At 38.5% G+C, this 22,014-nt stretch overlaps 2 protein-coding genes across 2 annotated transcripts in view; both read left to right on the top strand.

Annotated features, from left to right (window-relative positions):
- LOC125239992 (transferrin) overlaps window positions 1-15,642 on the top strand; it is a 36,286-nt gene extending 20,644 nt beyond the window's left edge. The window contains exons 2-11 of the mRNA XM_048147786.1: window positions 1,887-1,995; window positions 5,438-5,565; window positions 7,475-7,632; window positions 9,465-9,609; window positions 10,313-10,470; window positions 11,269-11,399; window positions 12,138-12,350; window positions 12,820-13,017; window positions 14,050-14,450; window positions 14,919-15,642. Of these exons, the coding sequence (XP_048003743.1) occupies window positions 1,887-1,995; window positions 5,438-5,565; window positions 7,475-7,632; window positions 9,465-9,609; window positions 10,313-10,470; window positions 11,269-11,399; window positions 12,138-12,350; window positions 12,820-13,017; window positions 14,050-14,450; window positions 14,919-15,370 (2,093 nt within the window). The 3' untranslated portion in view covers window positions 15,371-15,642. The remainder of the gene's footprint in view (window positions 1-1,886; window positions 1,996-5,437; window positions 5,566-7,474; window positions 7,633-9,464; window positions 9,610-10,312; window positions 10,471-11,268; window positions 11,400-12,137; window positions 12,351-12,819; window positions 13,018-14,049; window positions 14,451-14,918) is intronic.
- A 1,119-nt stretch (window positions 15,643-16,761) lies between these two features.
- LOC125240030 (putative cysteine proteinase CG12163) lies at window positions 16,762-21,609 on the top strand. Its single transcript, XM_048147851.1, has 5 exons — window positions 16,762-16,958; window positions 17,322-17,451; window positions 18,109-18,293; window positions 20,175-20,300; window positions 21,008-21,609. The coding sequence occupies exons 2-5, from the start codon at window positions 17,399-17,401 to the stop codon at window positions 21,157-21,159; spliced, it is 516 nt and encodes a 171-aa protein (XP_048003808.1). The 5' UTR covers window positions 16,762-16,958; window positions 17,322-17,398; the 3' UTR covers window positions 21,160-21,609.
- The last annotated feature ends 405 nt before the right edge of the window (window positions 21,610-22,014 follow it).

The following is a 22,014-nucleotide window of genomic DNA, read 5'->3' as shown; positions in this document are numbered from 1 at the left end:
CGTCTCCGTAAGGTTAGTACGTCTTTCGTTGGGAACTGTACACGTTTTTATAACAAAATCCCCATTGATGTAGTGAACTTGCCACTCGGCAAATTTAAGTCACATGTTAAGCGCTGTTTGCTAGGTAAAGCTTACTATACGGTAAATGATTTTATAAATGATAAAAATGCCTTTAAGCCAGTAGCTTGATTATGGTAGCAGAAGTTTGTAATACAACCGTACTAGTATCCAGTAAAAATGACACAGCGTAATTTTTCTCATGTGATTGTATTGTATCATTAGTTATGTTAGTAGGACGCTTAGAGACCTTATACACCTCTAAGATTTTTGTTTTCATTATATAGCGTAGTTATATAAAATTTATTTAAAGTATGATAGTACACTGACCCTTAGAGACCTTTACATCTCTAAGTCACGTTGAGCATGTAATTAGTTATGTATAGCTATACTAGGCATTGTTGCCCTCTTTAATGTCACCTACAAGCTTAATGTCGTGTTTCACTGTGTCGATTTTTCTTTTGTCAATTTGCTGTTAGCTTGAACATGTCATGCTCGCTTAAAAGTCTTTGCTTACGGTGGCGTGTTGATCGGGTCGCCACCTTCCCGAATGGAGGTTGAGGGAGGCGATGGCTGAGATACGCGTCATACTCGTGAACGGGTGCTGTTTGTGGAGACTGGTCTGTTCAAGCTTACCTGGGCCACATGTTTTGTTAGATTATTTAACTTTACTTTTGAGCGGATTGCGAGACACTACATTCGGTTCTTGTAAGAATTAAACTTAAGTAAGTAATGTCTTAAGGATGACACTAGAGACCATCACGTTGTCGTTTAATTTAGTTAATTTTAGCTTTTGGACACTTAGAGACTTTATACATCTCTGAGATTTTGATTATATTTTATTTTAAAATAGACTCCCTACTTTAATGACCTTGTTGTCGTTTGATTAAGTTAATGTTAGTTTTTTGGACACTTAGAGACCTTATACATCTCTGAGATTTTGATTATATTTTTAAACTTAATTTGTAACCTTGATTGGCCCTTATTTGTAAACTTGATTTGTTCTTTAATGATTGACAACTAGAGACTTGTACATCTCTTGAAATGTGTAATTTAGCTGTTCATTTTCTGTATTTTTTATTTTTTTTTTGTATTATTTGACAAAGGTTTTTACTTTTAAATATTTTAATTTTATAAAATTTGACTCTTGGAGACGCTATACATCTCCATGGATTATTTGATTAAGTATAATATTTTTACTTGTAATATTCAGTCTTTTACAACTATTGAAGTATTATAGATTTCTTTTATCTTTGTATCTGTTTGCACTTTCTTTATGTATTGATTATAGTTAGTAATAATATGACATTTAGAGACTTTATACATCTCTAATTCTATATCAGTGTATAGCTACTTTGCTTATGATTAATATTTTTAGTTATTATTTCTATTAATTTCATTTGTTTAACTTTAATGAATACTCTGTAATGTTGACATGTAAAAGTGCCCCCGTGGCCTATTTGCTGAATAAATGATTTTGTATTTTTTGTATTTTGACAGAAAAAGGTACGGTGGCCTAGATGGCATTACACCTTTGGGGTACGCTCTGGTAGATGGCGCTAATATTAATATTTGACATTTTAACACATATCAAGCTAAGAATATGGGCCAAATTGTCAAAACTGAAGTTCAAAAGTTTTAAGCCTGTGTCAAGAGATGGCAGTCTATATGCACTATGATTACACATTTTACTTTGACAGTAACTCTCTATAATACTCGATCCTCTTTGGTAACATCAATTTTGCGCAATTGGGTGTTGTCAGCCCCTTAAGCATGAGTCAACTTTGAGTTGTCAAAATATTCATTAATATCTGTTTTTTTTATTCCAGTACGACTATGTGTGGTGGAGGGGCGAGGGTCCTACAAACGTGCCAGCAAATACTGCCCCGTGCTTGAGCAGTCCGATTCCGGTGTAGAATGCGTTATAGGACAGGACAGGTAAACATACATACACATTATTTAATATGGATCTATATCGGAATCCCTAAAGTTTTTTGAACTATTTTTACATTGCCTAATATTTTTTGGCATAATGATCGTTTGGCCTAATTTAAATGTCCTAATATTGTTTCGCCTAACGCCGTTAAACCCACTGTTTTAGAAGCGATTCGGATTTGTGTGAGGTCACGGTTCTAACCTAATCTAAACCTACCTTTCTAACAGCGAATCGGTTCTGGGTAATGTCATTTTTGGGGCAAAATTTAAATTATGCCAAATGACCGTTAGGCCAAAAGAGCGTTAGGCATTTCATAATTCGGCCAAATGAGTTAGGCCAAGTGATTTTCGAACAAACGTTATTAGGGATTCCGAGGGAGACCCATTTAATATAGACGGTCAACCAAATCTTGGCACTAATGAGCATTTCTTTTTTTTTGCCACTTTTATGAAATGAGATATTTTTGAAAAAAATTGTGCAATTTCTACTCAGAATCACTAGCTTTTTTGAATCCTAGTAGTTAAAAAAATTGTCCCATACGATTTTTTCTTATTTTGTTACCATTTTCCATACATGTTGTGTAGGATAACAAAAGAGGAAAGTAACAAAAATGTATGGAAATTCTGGGACACTTTTTGTCTCCCAGTGAGATTGAAAGTACTCGTGATTCTGAGTACAATTGACCTAAAATTCCCTAAAAAAATAAAAATGGCAAAAAAAAACCTAACCACAAACTTAAAATTTTGAAAAAGCCCCCGACCGCGACATGGTGGTCCGATTTTCATGAAACGTGGCTAAGAACACTCCCGACTAACTCAGCTTTCAAACAAAATAAACTAAATCTAAATCGGTTTATCCGTTCGGGAGCTACGATGCCACAGACAGACACACACACAGACAGACACGTCAAACTTATAACACCCCGTCGTTTTTGCGTCGGGGATTAAAAAACGCGGCACCTCAACCTCACCGGCGTTGTCTTCATAAAGCGCGCGCCTTTTTGTGTGTTTTCACATTATCCGATCCAATATCGGATGTAGGACCGATATCCCATACATCCAAGCCACCATCTTTGATTTTTGCCGAAATCCTTTCGACATCCGATATCGAGACGACCGCGGGTCTGGCTCAGTCGGTAGTGACCCTGCCTGCTGATTCACGGCCCTGGGTTCGAATCCCGGTTTGTGTGATGAACACAGATATTTGTTTTGCCTGTGTATAGCAATTAAGTTAGATAAGCTAGTAGTAAGTACATATAAGTCCGGGTGTTTTTTCATTCGCCAACAAACTGTTCCGAAGTTTGGCGAAGTTATTGTAAGATTTAAGTGTTTTGTTTTTACTTAGCAATAAATTGTCATGGATATTTTCTATGTATATATGTATTTATCTATTTAAGTATGTATATCGTCGCTTAGCACCCATAGTACAAGCTTTGCTTAGTTTGGGGCTAAGTTGATTTCTGTACGGTGTCCCCAATATTTATTTATCTATTATTTATATATTTATTACATTCTATTTATATTATTTATAGTCTGTGAAGGGTCATGCCAAACGGGCTATCAAAGTACTGTCCCGTGCTCGAACAGGATTCTGGTGAAGAATGTGTTATAGGACAGGACAGGTTAGTAAATAATTGTTTAATATCTGGGCGACCGAGCTTCGCTCGGTTCTATTTTAACATCAGCAATTCCCGTCAACTTTGTACAATGCCACGTCAGCAAATTTTAATTGATCCTATTTTGTTACCAACATTTAGTAATATAATTCGACTTTTGTAAGATATATACAGGATAATTGTTATAATTAAGAAAATATAGATACTAGAGAACCTTAATGACGAAATAAAACTTAATAAAATCTCAATTAATCAACAAAATCTTGGTAACAAAATAGGTATTAATAAAAACAAATTTAACTTTTCCCTTAATTTTTGTACAAAGTTGACGGGAATTGCTGACATATCACGACTTTAGATAAAAAAAACTCTTATAAATACAAAAACAAAAAAAAAGACAAAAAACAAAAATTTAATTTCTGGCAGGGATTCGAAACCCTGACACCTACGATCTATCTGCGTACATTAGACCGACCTCGTACGACTGAGCTAAGCGGAATCGATGCGCGCGCGGCGAAATTAACGACCATATTTTACTTTTACTACCGCGAAAGAAAAACTCATGAAAACTCGAAAATTCGCGTTTTCCGGGATCTAAGGCTACGCTAGATCGATTTTTCACCCCCGAAAACCCCCACATAACAAATTTCGGCGAAATCGTTAGAGCGGTTTCCGAGATCGTCGGTATAAATAAATAAATAAATAAATAATTAAATAAATAAATAAATAAGTAAATAAATAAATAAATATACAAGAATTGCTCGTTTAAAAGTATAAGATTTAATGTGCGACTAGCAATGTAGTACAAGTTGTAGAAGATTCTCAAAATTTCCTTAAATTACTGGAAAATTTCCTGAGATAATTCCCGTGCAAGATGTCTTTTCGGCTAGTGCACAGTAGATATTTTGCTTGCGGTGTATTTAGTAGAATCCCACGTCATTTTGCTTTATTATTATTATTTTATTATTTAGGGCCTAATGTGTCCCACTGCTGGGCAAAGGCCTCCCCCCTCTTTTTCCACTCATCCCTGTTTGGAGCAACATCTGGCCAATCTTTCAAAAAGGAGTCCAAGTTATCCCGCCATCGCCGACGTGGTCTGCCGGATCCCCGGTTTGACTCGTGGGGCTCCCATTCCGTGGTTATCTTGGCCCACAAGTCGTCCGGCATTCGGCAGAGTGCAGACATGGCCAGCCCAATCCCATTTTAGCTTAGCCGCTTTTCGAGCTACGTCTATTACTTGAGTCTTAGAGCGCAGCGTGGTGTTCCGGACCCGGTCCGTTTTGTTTACACCTAATAAATATGCTGCGCTCCATAGCTCTTTGGCAAACCCCGAGCTTGGACTGCTGAGGTTTTGTCAAAGACCAAGTCTGAGCACCGTAGGTGAGAACTGGAAGTATGCACATGTCCATGAGCCTACGTTTGAGTGACAGAGGTAGGTCTCCCTTCATCAAGTGCTTCATCGACCAATAGCTCATCCAGGCGTTTTCAGTGCGTCTCTGGACCTCTTTGTCCTGTCGCGCCTGGAAAGAGACTATTTGGCTCAAATAAAGGTACTCCTGGACATATGCGATGTGTTCTCCGTTTATGTCAATCCTACGTTGTGTGTTTTGATTGGTCATGATCAGGTCTTTGGCATTTTGCTTTAAAATTCAAGCGCGGATCCAGCTTCGTGCCCAGGGGGGGGGGTCACGTGGTAAAGGCCCGGGGCCCCAGGGAGGGGTCACGTGGTCTATTTATATAGCCAACTTAGGCTCCAGGGGGAGGTCATGACCCCCATGACCCCCCCCCCTGGATAAAATTGTGTAAAACGTTACGAATTTGTGTTGCAGACTGGACTGTCTCCGGCGCATGAGTAAAGGCGCCGTTGACTTCGGAGTGTTCAGCCCTGAAGACCTCATCGCCACTCAGTGGGCCGACATCAATGTGCTCGTCACTGATGAAGTTAGGCAACGGCCGCGTAAGTATCATTATCAGGGTGAATCAACTTTTTCTTGCCTGTTATTGCCGTGGTTACGGTCCCCTGAGTTACGCTGGTTTTATGCAAAATTATGCATAAATAATTAACAAACATACATACCAAAGAGAACAAATCTCCTAACAAATAAATGTCAATGTTCTGTAAAACTCCCGTGAGACTCATACATATTAAAAAAAAAAAAAAACAACATGTCGAACGCTATATCGACTTAATACGTGAGTAACCCGCTTAAAATATTTTTAAATATGTCAATGTTCTGAACTTAAATGCACGCTGTTCTTATAAAAATACCAAAGTCACTATAAGTGTGCTGATGCCGTTCAGATTTGAGGAGTTCCGTTCTGACCTTCATCAGCAGTTCCACTACACCAAATGTCACTGTTCTGGACGTAAGTACATGCTGTTCTTATAAAAACACAAAAATCACCACATGTATGCCTTCCAAATTTGGGGAGTTCCCTCGATTTCTCCAGGATCCCATCATCAGAACTGGGTTTCAACTTCTATCTGGGTGAATCAACTTCTTCTTGCCTGTTATTGCCATGGTTACCGTCCCCTGAGTTACGCTGGTTTTATGCAAAATTATGCTACTTCAACTATACAAACATATACCGATGCGCTTTAGTTGTTTGTCTACCATCTATTTTCCTCTCTCAGTTATTCTAAGGTTAGCTGGAAGAGTTCCCTTAAAGGGATAAGCTCGCCTTTGTACATAACCGTTATAATTATTCTCTGTACATGTAATATGTTCTGTACAATAAAGTGTTTACTACTTAGTAAGTAGTAGTCTACTACATGCATTTTTCTGGTGTTAACAAGCCCTTTCCTTATTTTGCCACCTACAAACATGGACTACATGCCTGCTTGCATAATTTCAGTAGCATAATTTTGCATAAAACCAGCGTGACTCAGGGGACCGTAACCATGGCAATAACAGGCAAGAAAATGTTGATTTATCCATCTTCATGGTTCTCATTACCATCATAATTAACACACATACATAAAATGACGCTTATTCCTGGAGGGGTAGGCAGAGATTTCCATTTGTGACGTTCCTGAGAAACCACTTTCTCTTCATACACTTTCATAACGTTTCTCATACACGCTCGTCGGTTTCGAGTACTTCTGACCTTTTTGCAATATTTCCCTGATTTGGTCGAGAAAAGTATTCATAATAAAATTATCATTGTCATTGATCAGCATAAAATATTGTGTATGGTGTGTATTTTCAATATCATGGCAATATTAATAACATAACATAACCACAAAATTAAAATTTTCAAAAAACCCCGATATAGCGGACAAACATAGCTAAAACACTCCCGACTAATTCAGATTTCAAACAAAGAAAAACTAAATCTAAATTGGTTCATCCGTCCGAGAGCTACGAAGCCACATACAGTCACATACAAGGACAGACACGTCATAATTCATAGTTTTTATTTGCATTTAAAAAGGGTTAAAATTATAGGTGTTACATAATTTTGTGTGTCGCAAATTTTTAGCCGTCAAACTTATAACACCCCGTTGTTTTGCATCGAGGATTAAGAAGCATAAGATTTTCACCACACACTTTACTTCCAGGCAAAGACCTATATAACTTCGTATAGACAGATAAAGTCTAAGAAAAAAGCGTACCCCAAAACCATACAGAAAAAGGTACGGTGAGCTAGATGGCGATACACCTTTGGGGTACGCTCGGCTAGATGGCGCTTATATTAATATTTGACATTTTAAAACATATCAAGCTAAGAATAGGGGCCAAATTGTCAAAACTGAGGTTCAAAAGTTTTAAGCCTGTGTCGAGAGATGGAAGTCTTATGCACTGTGACTACACATTTTACTTCGACAGTAACTCTCTATAATACTCGATCCTCTTTACTTCCAGGTAAATACGCGAGCAGTATAGTAGCAGTAATCAACAAAAGTTTACTGCCGGAACTAGACACAGTATCGTCAGTACACTCGATTTTGAAGAGGTCCAGTATGTGTCACATCGGACTGGGGGCTGACGAGCGAAGACCGCTTAGTGAGACACTTACTGAGGTAAATTTGACTAATTGACGTCACAGGTGACCAGAGGGCTGGCCAATATTTTGCTCAACGCACAAGCATTGCCATCCAACGTGGCAATGCGGCCAGCCTTCTGGGCACACTGCCCGGTGGCAGCGACTTGGGTGAGGTTTTTTATTTATAAGTTATTTTAATTAATTAAATCATTAATTCATTTTATTTATTCTCATTTCTAAGTTTATTTATAGTTGCTATATTGTTTGGTTTTCAATAAAGTAATCATTTTATTATTTATTAACAAAGAGTCCATAGTTAATTTCACCGTAATATCCATACTAATGTTATAAATGGGAAAGTGTGTGTCTGTTTCCTTGTCCGACTTTCATGGTAAAACGGAGCGACGAATTGACGTGATTTTTAAGTGGAAATAGTTGAGTGACATAGGCTACTTTTTGTCTCTTTCTAAGCCCCACTTCCCTAAAGATGGAGCGTTCTACAATTTTCGATTTTAAAGCGAACGAAGCCGTGGGCAAAAGTTAATAGCGCCATAAAGAGCCATAGAAATTTGGGGTCGCGGGCCTGAACCCAAGAATACCTACTACTAAATGAAATGGCTAATTCTACAGGTCAATTCTCAAGAGCGGGCGCGAATGGAACAAATAAGTGAAGGAAAATACGCATGCGTGTGAGAGATTAACCAATTAAATGGTAGTTCTTGACAGTCTTCTTCTTCTTATCGTGTCGAAGTTCCTTTCTTTTTATACAGTAGATGCCCAATAGGCAACAGCATTGACAGTCTTGGCTGTCGCGTCTCTCAGAAGTCTCAGATCGGGATCGAGCAGTGATGCGGGCATGCGGGGCACGCCAGTAGGTGCGCCATGGTTTGCGACGCTGTGTCGAGGGGCTGGGTAGCAATTCCCAGTTGGCCATGTTTTGCTTACAGCGACCAACTTGGGACCTGTTTAAAGGCTTCTTGACAGCAACGACTAGTAATAAAGGTGTCACAACCAAAGTTTTGTTCATTCCATTCTTGCCACCTCTCGAGAAGTACTATTTGAATAACCCCTTGGGGTCAAATGTCTTAACACTAGCACAGAATATATAATAGTACAAGTACAGAAGGCCCACTGCTTTGATGTTTACGAAATGCCGCCTTTTAAATGCCTACAAAATTCTAACAAAGAAACGAGCCGCACGTGTTCAGCGTCGGACGATAGGGTTGCCTATGGCTTAAAAAACGAATGAATGCTCAGATAAAATGTTATACTATTATTATATTCCAGTCGTGGGTACTTTCTAGTTATATACACAGTATTTATATGTATATTTTTGTTTAAGTCCCAATATCACAAGCCTTATTGAACTTTTCCGTGGGACTTAATTATTATTTATTATTAATATAGTAAATCTGTGTAAGAGTGTCCTATTTTATTCATGATGTCTATTTAACTAAGCATTATTAGTCATCCACACCGGACATCGCATATAAACCTTATAAAAAACTCACGACGTAAAGTAACAATAGAAAATGCGAACATGCATTACGCGCGCCACCCCTGAGTAGGCCGCGAACTCGCGGCCGCCAGCATGTACTTGTACCGCGGCGATAGAATCGCGGAGTGAGCCGCCCCTGACACTAGTACAAAATAACTCAAATGAAATTGTATTTTTTACTGGAACGAAGTTTGTTTTGATTCGTTCGATTTAAAAATAAAACTTCAACTATATTTGATTTAGCATTAGCAGCTAGTGGTTATTATTTACGTTTTTCGCTGTTGGTTAAATTCCAAGGAGTTTCCATTAAAGAAGTATTTTCAGCGTTCTCCTTATGAAGTATATACTTAATTATGATTTGTACATTGCAGTACCTGGAGTCACTGGTGACGAGGAAGTCATGCAACGAGACCCTGTCAGTGGCGGAGAACCGCATCAAAGCGATGGCGGACATGTTTGGCAACTCCTGCCGCGCTGGGCCCTGGGTGTTAGATGCCTCAAGAGATGCGGAACTCAGTAAGTTGTACAATCTTTATTACTTGTTCAGTTTGAGATTTTTAAAAAGATAGGAGACAAACTAGCAAAGAGGTTGTAAGTATGTGTGTAAATGTACCCGCCGTGACTATCTGTATATTTATGATGTACTCAAAAACTAAGTAAGTAGGTGAAACTACTGGACGTATACGGACTTATGAGGCTTACAAGAATCACTTTTCATTAGAGTGATTTTGCGAAGTTTTAATCACAATTAAAGCTCGGCCACACATGGGTGTTTTGAGAGCGCAGCATTAGCGGAGCGCAATGATGGCGGTGCGCCGGACGGAGCAGATTGCGAGCGTATTCAAAGCGGTTCTGCACATGGTAACTTCTAAGCCTATATCTAACTTCTAATAAGTGTTGAATGACATATAAGAAATCAAAACAACATTTTGGAATAAAACAATTAGATAAATGGTTAACATTTAATCCATTTTAATTCAGACAAGGCCGCCCATGTGTAACCGCGCGAGCGTATTCAAAGCGGATCGGCGCGGCGGCGCACGTTCGCATTCTGCTTCACTAACGCTACGCTATCAAAAAGCCCTATGTTTGGCCGAGGCTTAGTGGATGGTTTGTGTAACTTTTTCAAAGCCAAAGCGGGCGTTGAAAACAAAATAATAATTTATGAGTAAGTATAACTTTTACAAAATCTGTGATAAAATAATTGAAATGATTGCAGAAGCCCTATTCCCCTCTCTCTGCGCGGCGTGTGACCGGCCGAGCAAGTGTGACCGTCATGACCGGTACTGGGGCCCCAGCGGAGCCCTAACGTGCCTCGTCGAGGGCGCCGGCAACTTTACTTGGGCTGAGGCAGACTTTGTGGGGGGATATTTTGGTGTAAGTACTCTGTAGATTTAATTTTCTTTCAATCCCTTTTTTCCAAGAGTGCCACTGAAACCACAGAATATATAATAGTACAAGTGCTGAAACTTGAATAGTTCATGTACTTTGCCTACCCTTTTATGGAATACAGGCGTGATTGTATGTATGTAAGTATTGTGTATGTAGCCCGGAGATAGTAGCCAGGTTCTTTAGCTATTTCTAGGAGCTGTAATCAAACACCAAGCTACCTCTATCGTGTGTATTTCGGAACTGACAGTTTTTACAACCACCCTCCAATCGGCGCAAATAAAGTTAGGCCTACTCTCTATTACATATATGACAGTAAGTGCTCTATATTCAATGCTTCTCTGTACAAAGCCGTTTCTGAGGCCTTGAAATCACAATGGTTGACGCTTATTGCCGTTCGAAACGCAATCTGTCTCTGTCGAGCCAATGCGGAAGAGCGATGGAGATAACGTTCTCCTTGCGTTATCCTGGCATTTGTGGCAGCTCATGGGAGTCTGGGCTCCGCTTTGACAATCTAAAACAAGATTCGGAGTAGGTACTAATTTTCCGAAAGCGTTTGCCATCTGACCTTCCAACCCAAAGGGTAACTAGACCTTATAAGTCAGGTTTCCTCACGATGTTCTCTTTCACTGAAAAGCGACTGGCAAATATCAAATAACATTGATATTTGCCAGACATGAGCATGGGTTCGAACCCACGACACGACCTCCGGATTAAAAGTCGCACGCTCTTACCGCTAGGTCACCAGCGCTTTAAGGCTTACGTTCTGTCTACGTTTTGTTACAGAGCAGGACCGGTGTAGCGAACACAGAAGATTTCGCTTACCTATGTCGCGACGGGACCTGGCAGGAGATCCACGAGAATAAGGAGCCCTGCGTGTGGCTGCGGAGGCCCTGGCCGCTACTCGTCGCTAAAACGTATGTAGAATAATAAATGTTGCATCTCCTGTAGTTTTCGGTTGAAAAAAAAATTGATATTTTAAAATAATAAGGAGTAATGGCATGGGCGGGCCTGAATCCGAGAATCCCTACTACAATATTATTCTACGTACTATAAGTACACTATTTCATCGCATGCAAAACGCACGAATGCAAACGTGGTAGTAAATTAATAATATTTATTAAAAAAAATATGGGTTCAGACTCATTTTGAATTACTCGTTGATATATTCCGTAATAAGACTTGCTGGTGATCAATGGATGCATAAAGCAAACAATAGAGACGCTTGGAGATCACTAGAGGAGGCCTTCACCTTCGAGTAGCGAGGGGTTCTTACAAACAGCAATAGTTAAAAATATTAGTATGTAAAATGTATTAGATTAGATTATGTAGAAATAAGTTTAAATTGTATTTTATCGTTTTATAAGTTGTAAGAAATATAAGGCTTTTTTATTTTTTATTTTTTATTTTTTTTTATTATATTCCGTAATAAAAACTCGGGAACAAATCAAATCCGCCTTTTAGTCGCCGTCATTTAGATTCAACCGCATTAGACTGTTGAAAAGCTCCCAAAGTTTATTTGTGTTCCTGTATGAAAAGTTTTATAGTTTAATGCTTATGCTGAATTACTGATGGGTCCCTAAATTGTAGTTTGGTTGCTCTTTGATGTGATTACCTCTGGAAATATTGAATTTACTATTTATGTCATATTCCAGGAAAGCAGCAGAAGAAGTGAGCCGTCTCGCTGCCAACCTCACTAATGCCGGAGTAGTAGTAAGTGGGGGCTGGCGTGGCGCCCTCACGGCATTACTTGAAGCCAACGGTGCATTGCCAGCACCACTGAGGCCTCCAAGCACGCCCTTGGATTATCTGGCGGGTGCTGGAGGATTTAGAGAAGCTTATAGCCAGGCTGGATGTACCCCTTCAAGGTAATCTTCTACCTCTTAATTCGTTTTACGGGAAAGTAACGGAAGTGCTCACAGCGTTACTTAAAGTTGATGATGTGTTGCCGTTCGGCAGGTTTAGGTTTAGGATAATAATAAAATAGATTGAAATTTAGGAGCTATATTCGTTTTCCATTTTCACATTTACATTTGTACGTAAAATGTTGGCATTGTACATTGACATTGTTTCTAAAAATATGCTTATTTTTGTCCCAGTCTATCTTCCTATATGGCCAAAGGGCTTAAGTCAAAATCACAACCTTACATGGACAGATGAAAAAAGTAATAGAATAACATGACAGACTGATAGTAGAAAGAGCATTAATCATCAGTATCGTCACTTATTATTGACACGAATAAAGTATTTGTGAAAAGAGAAGAGTGGTAAACTTTACTTGTCATGACGCTTATATTTCCTCATAAACTGTATTTTAACTTTATCTATGTTTTCCAGGCATATAGTAATGTGCACAACATCAATCCTTGAGCAGAACAAATGCGAATGGCTAAGCGAAGCAGGCGCCGTATACGGAGTGGAGCCCGCGGTCCAATGCCTGAGAAAAGAGGACAGGGAAGCCTGTATGGTGGCGGTGAAGAATGGAACCTGTGATGTCACGGTCGCTAGTGGGGACTGGCTGGTGAGAGCAGAGAGGTGAGTTGGTGACAGCTATCTCTGTTTAACTCGCACATTATATACGGTAGCTTGAAAGAGATGGGTATAGGTCTCACTAATTCAAACAATTTAAAGAAATGTGAGATCATTTTGGTACATGGGACGTGTCGAGTCTTCGAATCAATGTATGAGGAAAGATGATAGGGCTGCTTGTATGGAAGCGGTGAAGAATGGAATCTGTGATGTCACGTTCGCTAGCTGGTGAGAGCAGAGAGGTGAGTTGGTGACAGCTATCTCTGTTTAACTCGCACATTCTATACAGTAGCTTGAAAGAGATGGGTATAAGTCTCACTAATTCAAACAATTTAAAGATATGTGAGATCATTTTGGTACATGGGACGTGTCGAGTCTTTGAATCAATGCCTGAGGAAAGATGATAGGGCTGCTTGTATGGAAGAATGGAACCTGTGATGTCACGGTCGCTAGCTGGTGAGAGCAGAGAGGTGAGTTGGTGACAGCTATCTCTGTTTAACTCGCACATTCTATACGGTGGCTCGAAAGTGCTGGGCCTCACTTTCGAGTCTTCGAACCAATGCCTGAGGAAGGAGGACAGGGCTGAAAAATGGAACCTGTCATGTCCCGGTCGCTAGTGGGGACTGGCTGGTGAGAGCAGAGAGATGGGTTTTTAACTTAATATAAAAAGTGGCCAAGGCTGAGAGATCGTGATGGCTGGCGTAACTCGTCATAATTTTCAAGGGCGATTTGATTTAGGACAGACAAGTACCAAGATCTAATATTTCCAGGGAAAATTTAATATGAACATAGTCTGGCTAATGAAAGTTGATCCCAGTATTTTTTTAAACTGCAACTCTGGATGTCATAGCATCGATTATCATCTGTATTTCAGTAAAAGCTAACTCAAGATTTAAGACACTTTTACTTAGCCTAATAGGCCCATGACTCATTAATGTTTTCATTAGTCATCTCGCACAAGCTGTTCCACAACTTTTCCGTAGGTACACATTCTATTTGGTTATCTTCAAAATTAAATAACTTTATTGTTTTTTATAGAGACATGTCCCTCATACCAATCCTGCACGAGACAACGCCGATCATCAACCAAAGCACAACAGTAGTAGCCTACGTCCGCGAGGACTCGAAACTATTCAAAATGGCCGACTTGAAGGGGACGCGCGCCGCTTTCCCTAGCTTCGACGGTTTGGCTTGGCATTCTGTACTACGCTACCTTGCGAATATTGAAAAGAATACTTGTAAAGATATCCTAAAGGGTTTCTTTAAGAGTATTTGTGCACCGGGAACAGAAAAATATCTGACTGATAGTAAATGGATGGAAGGATGTGTTATGGAAGAAGGGAAGGTGGTTGGAGGGGAGTGGGGGGCGCTCAGGTCGCTTGTGGAGGGGAAAAGCGATGTGGCGTTTTTGAGTATGGCCACGTATAATCAGTATGTTGGTAAGTTATGTTACTTTGATTTTAACAATACGTACAGCTTGAAAGAAAAAGAGTTGAAAATAATAGGGGCGCCACCGTGTATGTAAACCGCTTTGCATGTGGCAACTATTTTGACACTTCTGTATGAGAAAAGTGTCATATCTACTCTTTTTTGCCAAGCTGTAATCTTATGAATGAATGAATTTAAAATTCGATAAATTCATGAATTTGTTTCTTATAAATTGTTTTAGTTAGTATAGCCGGACTAAGTTAATTCCTCATGGTATTTTCATTTGATATGGCAGTTGTCCGCGTCGTAGTTATCACAGTTAATAATAACTCTTTCTTACTTCATTTTTCTCTATTTAAGTTAGGGCCAGTTAGCTTAAATTGACTCTACTATCTTTTCATACTACTACATACTAGTAGGTAGTTAAAACGTGTTTTACGTACTCAAAAAACTAACCTTCAACTTTTTAACTATTTCAGCCAAACAGATCCCGGAGCCTTGGGTCAAGGACATCAAAATCAAGCCAATCTGCGCCGAAGACAACGAGAACTACTGCTTCCTGTCCTGGTCCAACATCGGCCATGTTTTCGCCAAAAAAACTACAATAATGCGCCGTCAAGAAATCGTCAACGTAATGACGAAATTGGACCAATTGTTTGGCAAACATAACCCGAATCAAGCATCAGCAGTCATGTTTTCGTTATACGGACCTTATAATCATCAAAACAATATTCTGTTCCATGATAATACAAAAGCGTTGTCGACGAGTGACGTTTTGAGAACACATCCGTTCGATAAAGTGCCGCTCAATTTTGAACGCAGCTTGAAGGATGTTGACAGCTGTCATGTGTCAGATTTGACAGGTGCCGTGGGGAATGTTGTGCCTAAGTTAGTCTTGATTGTGTCAATGGTTAGTGTTTTGTTTTTGTAAGACTTTTAATGTGATATTGTGTTTATATATTTAAGGTTAGAAAAGTTGAACGATAAAGAACTGAAGGTTTTATAAAGTTATTGATGTACGAGTAGAATTGTAAACTTAGTTATCAGCACACACAGTTATAATGTGATATTTAATACTTATGCTGTCAAATTCTAGGCAGTCTCTTTTCTACCATTCTCAGTACTTAACCCGATAACAATAACTGAAATTATAAGGAAAATATTCCATCTTGTTGTACATACAGGAATAAAGTAATTGTGATATTCAATTTTGTTTTACTTATTTCACATCACTAGAATTTCTTATTCGTTTTTAATTTAAGGTAAGAAACGATGCCCCAAAATGACTTTTTTTCCCTTACGAATTGAATGAAATATAGACGGTCAACCAAAATTTTGACACTAAAAATAGACGACAAATTTGTAAATTTAGGACTCACCGGCTTGCCTTTCATTTTAATTGTCTTTCATTACCCACTACAAAAGCAAGAAATAAATAAATATGAATATCGAAAACGTCAAGGTGTAGGTACCTAATTGTAAAAATGTAATGGCATTTAATTATTTTATATTGTATTTGGTGGTTTATTTATTTATAAACAACATAAAAATAATATAATAAACATTGTATTTTAATTTAATTATTGTTTTTGTATTTGTACACTTTTATACACTGTATTGTCTTTATTTTACTTTACTTTGATGTTTGTCATTTATATGGGTTTTTTTGCCTGAATTAAAATTGATTTATTTATTTTATTAAAAAGGGTACCATCGACGGGCCATAAAACTAGAAACCCGTTGCAAGCTATTTACATAGTTAGTAGGTACACGTGAAGCTAATTAAATACATTTTTTACTTAATATAAAATTTGCAATGCCAATTGGTAATAAAAGTAGGTATTTTGAAACGATGCTTTTATTTTATTGTTACATTTTTGTAAAGTAATAAATCACATTAGTACAGATAAAATTATATTTCTGATGCAGGGTTTTTTCAACTGCTACAATTTCGTGCATTGCGTAAAAAATAATGATAAGTCAGTCGTAAGAACTTAAGCCGAACAAGACCGAACCATAAGACTAGATATGGTCTAAATTAAAATTTCAGCAAAAAAATATCTAAACTTACCAAGTTCTTCACTCCATTCTGTGGTGTTTTAGAACATTTTCAAGATAATAGTTAATATCAATAAATGGTAAAAAAAAGCAAGAGATTGCTTGACACGATTCGTTTCATAAAAAACTGCAACTTGAGTCTTACAATGGGTTTATTATTATTATAGGTAATATAGAACCCTAAAATATGAAATACAACTCATGTATAACAATATAAAACTTCGCAAATTTTAAACTTCACAAACTCAAAATGCACATCCAACTAGTCTCTTTCTTCTGTCTTTTCACAAACGTTCTGAGCTTGTCTATTCCCGTGTCTCATAATGTGTCAAAAACAAAATACTGTCGTGGAAGCAATTCAAATATAGAATGTGAGCATTTTGATTGGCGGGAGCGCGGCGGGGTAAGTCCGGTGAAGGATCAAGGTCATTGTAATTCTTGCTGGGCTTTTAGTGCTATTGGTAAGTCTGGTATTCAATATATATATTTTTGTATTATTTAACCACTTTTAATTGATTTAGAACAAGCGAAGTTCATGACGATTTTCATAATTTAGTAATTTTAGTAAGTATCTACACATATTAGGAAAGAGGAAGTACCTACAGAGCAAAAATAGTTCCAGAAATTTTAATCTAAGTGTTAAGTAAAATTTTCGATGTCCACGTTTCATGAGGTTTCAAAGCAAATATTCAAAAATTGCAAAGTTCCCATGAAATGTTTACAGTTTATTAAGAAGTTTCAAAAGAATTTCCAGAAGATTTGAAAATTCTTTGTAAGTTCTGAAACTTGCACATAATTATTAGCTTAAAATTAATAATTTTCAGCAAACATCGAGAGTCAGTTTTGGATACAAGGTTATGACGTCATCCTTTCTGAGCAGTTCCTATTGGATTGTAACTCTATGGGCGCCGATTGTAATTCGGCGAATCAAGTCGGAGTTGTCCACATCTTTGCGTAAGTATTGTTGTTTTTGCACTGTGGCAACACGCTGCTTACCAGATTATCAGTCACCGCAGCGCCGGACACCAGAGACCCTTCCAGCTATTATAAATCAATAGAGTACTGTCATACTGTCAAATACCAAGTAGACTAGAAGTTGGAGGTAAAGAAGTTATATGAGATAACTATGAAAAAAATTAAAAATAAAGATTATAGAGCTAAGAAGGCTTGTCTTGTAAGTACTAAAACAATGATAACTGCAACATAAAATTACTTAAATATGTAGCAGTGGCGGCTGGTGAAAATTTCTGCTAGGCAACACTGAGCAAAAAGAAACCTACCTTAACATTAGGTACTTTACTAGTAATCAATTTTAGGCAAGCCGGTGGGAATCGACTTGTATGGACCAGCCGCTGCTGATATGTAGTAAAAAATATAGTTTCAACAGGACTAAGTATATCTATATACCTACCAATTTGATGACAAACAAAAGTCATCTTTTTAACCGACTTCAAATAAGGAGGAAGTTCTCAATTGGACTGAATTTTTTTTCGACATTTTTCTTCTCCCTAGCACTATCCCATTTCGCCAAGACTCATGAGAGCCAAATGAAAATATGCTTTGACAAATAATTTTATTTTAGTGACAGTTTCTCATCAAATAATATTTCAGTGATATAATAGCGAATCTCGGAGGAGTCCCTCTCGAGTCCCACTACCGCAAATACGACGAAACAAGACGACAGTGTCCGCAGAACAAACCTCAGTTGCTAAACGTTATTGGTATGGAACGGGTTAAGCCGGGCGATGAAGACGCGATGGTTCAAGCGTTGAGGGAACATGGACCACTTTCTGCTGGTAAGGATACAACAATTACGAAGCACACCTCAATAGCAAAAAATAATGCAGTAAGTAACTACTTAATACGTGATCGAGCGGGAAGTGCAAACTAATATTAGTGTCGGAACACAACCCGAGAATCCCTACTACTAATCCCTTTATTCAATAAAATTGTATGAACTGATTAGTAAAAAAGTGTTTAGTCCCTTTCTGTCATATTGATTTATGTATTGGTGAGGAAGGGACAAACACTTTATTTAACTAATCAGTTCAGTAACTTTTTTATAAGGGGGTAAGTTTCATTCAGTGATATAATAGCGAATCTCGGAGGAGTCCCTCTCAAGTCCCATTATCGCAAATACGACGAAACAAGACGACAATGCCCGCAGAACAAACCTCAGTTGCTGAACGTTATTGGCATAGAACGGGTTAACGATGAAGACGCGATGGTTCAAGCGTTGAGGGAACATGGACCGCTTTCTGCTGGTAAGGATACAACTCATACAACGCACACCTCAATGCCAAAAACTAATGCAGTAAAGTATACTTGCACATGAACGTCTAGAAATCTTGGTGTCATGCAGAATAACGAATCTTGGTAACCATCATCCTCCTTGCATTATCCCGGCATTTGCCACGGCTTATTTCATTTATTTATTTCTCACATATTATGGTCTGCCTGGGTTTCACTTTAATAACCAATCCTAAGATTTGGCGTAGGTTCTTGTTTTACGAAAGCGACTGCCATCTGATCTTCCAACCCTAAGGGTAACTATGCGTTATTGGAATTAGTCCGGATTTCTCACGATGTTTTTCCTTCACCGAAAAGCGACTGGCAAATATCAAATGACACATCGCAGATAAGTTCCAAAAAAGAGCCAAATGAGCCAGGGTTCGAACCCGCGACCTTCAGATCGAAAGTCACACGCTCTTACCGCTGAGCCTTCAGCGCTTTTTAGAATAACGACTTTTAGTGTTGGGACACAACCTGAGAATCCCTACTACTAAATCAATAGGAAAGTAAGTCCAATGAGGATTACCTCCACCTCTGACAAAAAAAAAAAAGTGGAATGTTATGTAAGTTAAGTATGATTCTGTTGTAACTGATAGAACATAGATGGTAAGACTAAGATCGAGATAATAGACCGTGACTACCTTTTTGATTTTTGTGAGTTGCATGCATCATGATCACGGAAAACTCAAAAGATAATCACGGCCACGGGATTTCGGTCAATATAATAAGTCTAATGAAAATAACCGTGAATCATTCAAAACTCTTAATAGATGGTAAGTTTTCTCACGCTACTATTTTAGAAGGATTGAATCCCTTGCGTTTATCAAAATATCCAAATATCTCAGCCGCTACCACAAAAAAAGGCTTTTATGAGTATTAGATAAAACAAACAAAGTCTTCTTAGACACACCATCAACAGTAACAAAGTTTAAAAATTGCAAGCAGATTAAGTAGGTGAAAAGGTTGTTTAAGTAGGTAAAAAAGCGCTGGTGGCCTAGCGGTAAAGAGCGCGACTTTCAATCCGGAGGTCGCGGGTACGAACCCCGGCTCTTCCCAATCAGTTTCTCGAAACTTACGTGTGAAATATCATTTGATATATGCTAGTCGCTTTTCGGTGAATGAAAATACCGTCAGGAAACCGGACTTATTCCAATAAGGCCTAGTTATCCTCTGCGTTGGAAGGTCAAATGGCAGTCACTATAGTAAAACTAGTGCCTACGCCAAATCTTGGGATTGGCTGCCGCCACAGCGGACTCCAGGCTCCCATGAGCTGTGGCGAATGCTGGGATAGCGCAAAGAGGATGATGAGGGTGATAAGGTAAAATGTTGATGTGCCCAGGAAAGTGACCTCAATAATTTTCTGTCAATTCTGGTTTTTGTTACAGGCATTAACGACAGAATGATGCTGCAGCATCGAGACCCGCTAGATATAGACGAGCCTACTGAGGAACAGTGCCCGCCGAGCGAACGGAACCATGCCGTCCTTATAGTTGGCTACAGCACCGCTTATGGTGGGTTTGTTAAATTACACGCTTCATTCATTGTAAAAGTTAAAGGACTATCGGTTAGTAGATAAGTTGCCATTATCATCCACAATGAAGCGCAGATTTGTCAGATTCAACCTTTAATAGCATAACTTCACGAGCATTTGTGGTCCGTAAAAAAAAATTAATATAGCTTAAATAGCGTTAATTAATAAAATTATGGCATTTCACGCAAAAAATACACAAGAGTATTGCTTTTATAATGTACTTGAAATCGTCTTCATCCTTCCGTGTCTTTAACAAAAATGCCTAACTTAAAACAAACGTGACATTTTCAATACATACGACAGGCAAATAAATTTGATCAATACTCTTAAATTTCTCAAGGTTACTACACACACTTCAATATTATATAACCTAACCACAAAAACTAACAACATAGTGGACCGATTTAGTCCGATTTTCATGAAACATGGCTAAGAACACTCCCGACCCGACTAAATCAGCTTTCAAACAGAAAAAACTAAATTGAAATCGGTTCCTCCGTTTGAGAGCTACGATGCCACAGACAGGGACACACATACACTGACAGACAGACAGACACGTCAAACTTATAACACCTCGTCGTCGTTTTTTTTGCGTCGAGGGTTAAAAATTACTTCTTAATATGTACCCAAGTTTAGTTGAATTGTCTCTTTTGGAGAAGAAAACTGAATATAGATATTGTTAAACAGGCGATGATGGACGAGAGGTGCCATATTGGATCATCAAAAATTCGTGGGGGACGACCTGGCAAGAAGGAGATAAGGGGTACTACTACCTTCGCCGGGGGACCAACGCCTGTGGTATCGCTATGGACGTGTCTTACGCTAAAGTTGCAGTCTAAACTATAAAATACAATTCCAAAATAACTCTAATATTGTCCTATATTTAATTTGTCGCATCAGATATCTTGTGGGGACACTTACTGTCTTCGTAAAGAAACAAACGCCTGTGGCATGGCCTGTCTAAAGTTGTCCATGTTGCGTAATTTCATTAGAATTATTTTGTTCATACTATACTGAACTGTCATAGCATACATCAAGATAACAGCACCCTCTTGACAATAGTCATATATTTCTGGTCAAGCTTTACATTATAAATGACTTGTGTCGGGAGTGGAGAAGTGTTGGGGCCAGAACCGGACAGGCACTACTACTCTTTCCATCGAAGTTTATTTTTATTTTATTTTATTAATTAATAAATTATAAATTATGAACGACAAACTACTTAAAGAAATTATGAAATTAAAATAACAATAGAACACTCCCTGATATCAAACACAATCTAAGCCAATTTTATGCAAGTGGTGGCCGCTATCGGATGTAAGAAGCGCCTGGCATCCGTTGGCTCGTTGGGTGGACGACATCCGAATAACTGCGGGGCACTTCTGGATGAGATTAGCCCAGGACCGGAATAAGTGGCGTACACGAAGGGAGGCCTATGCTCAGCAGTGGGCTATTAATGGCTGAAATGATAATAAATAATAAATAAATAAATATTATAGGACATTCTTACACAGATTGACTGAGGCCCACGGTAAGCTCAAGAAGGCTAGTGTTGTGGGTACTCAGACAACGATATATATAATATATAAATACTTATATACATAGAAAACATCCATGACTCAGGAACAAAATATCTGTGCTCATCACACAAATAAATGCCCTTACCGGGATTCGAACCCAGGACCGCGGCGCAG

Source organism: Leguminivora glycinivorella, chromosome 26 (assembly GCF_023078275.1).
Source record: "Leguminivora glycinivorella isolate SPB_JAAS2020 chromosome 26, LegGlyc_1.1, whole genome shotgun sequence".
NCBI lineage: Eukaryota > Metazoa > Arthropoda > Insecta > Lepidoptera > Tortricidae > Leguminivora > Leguminivora glycinivorella.
This window is presented reverse-complemented; position numbering and strand designations above follow the sequence as displayed.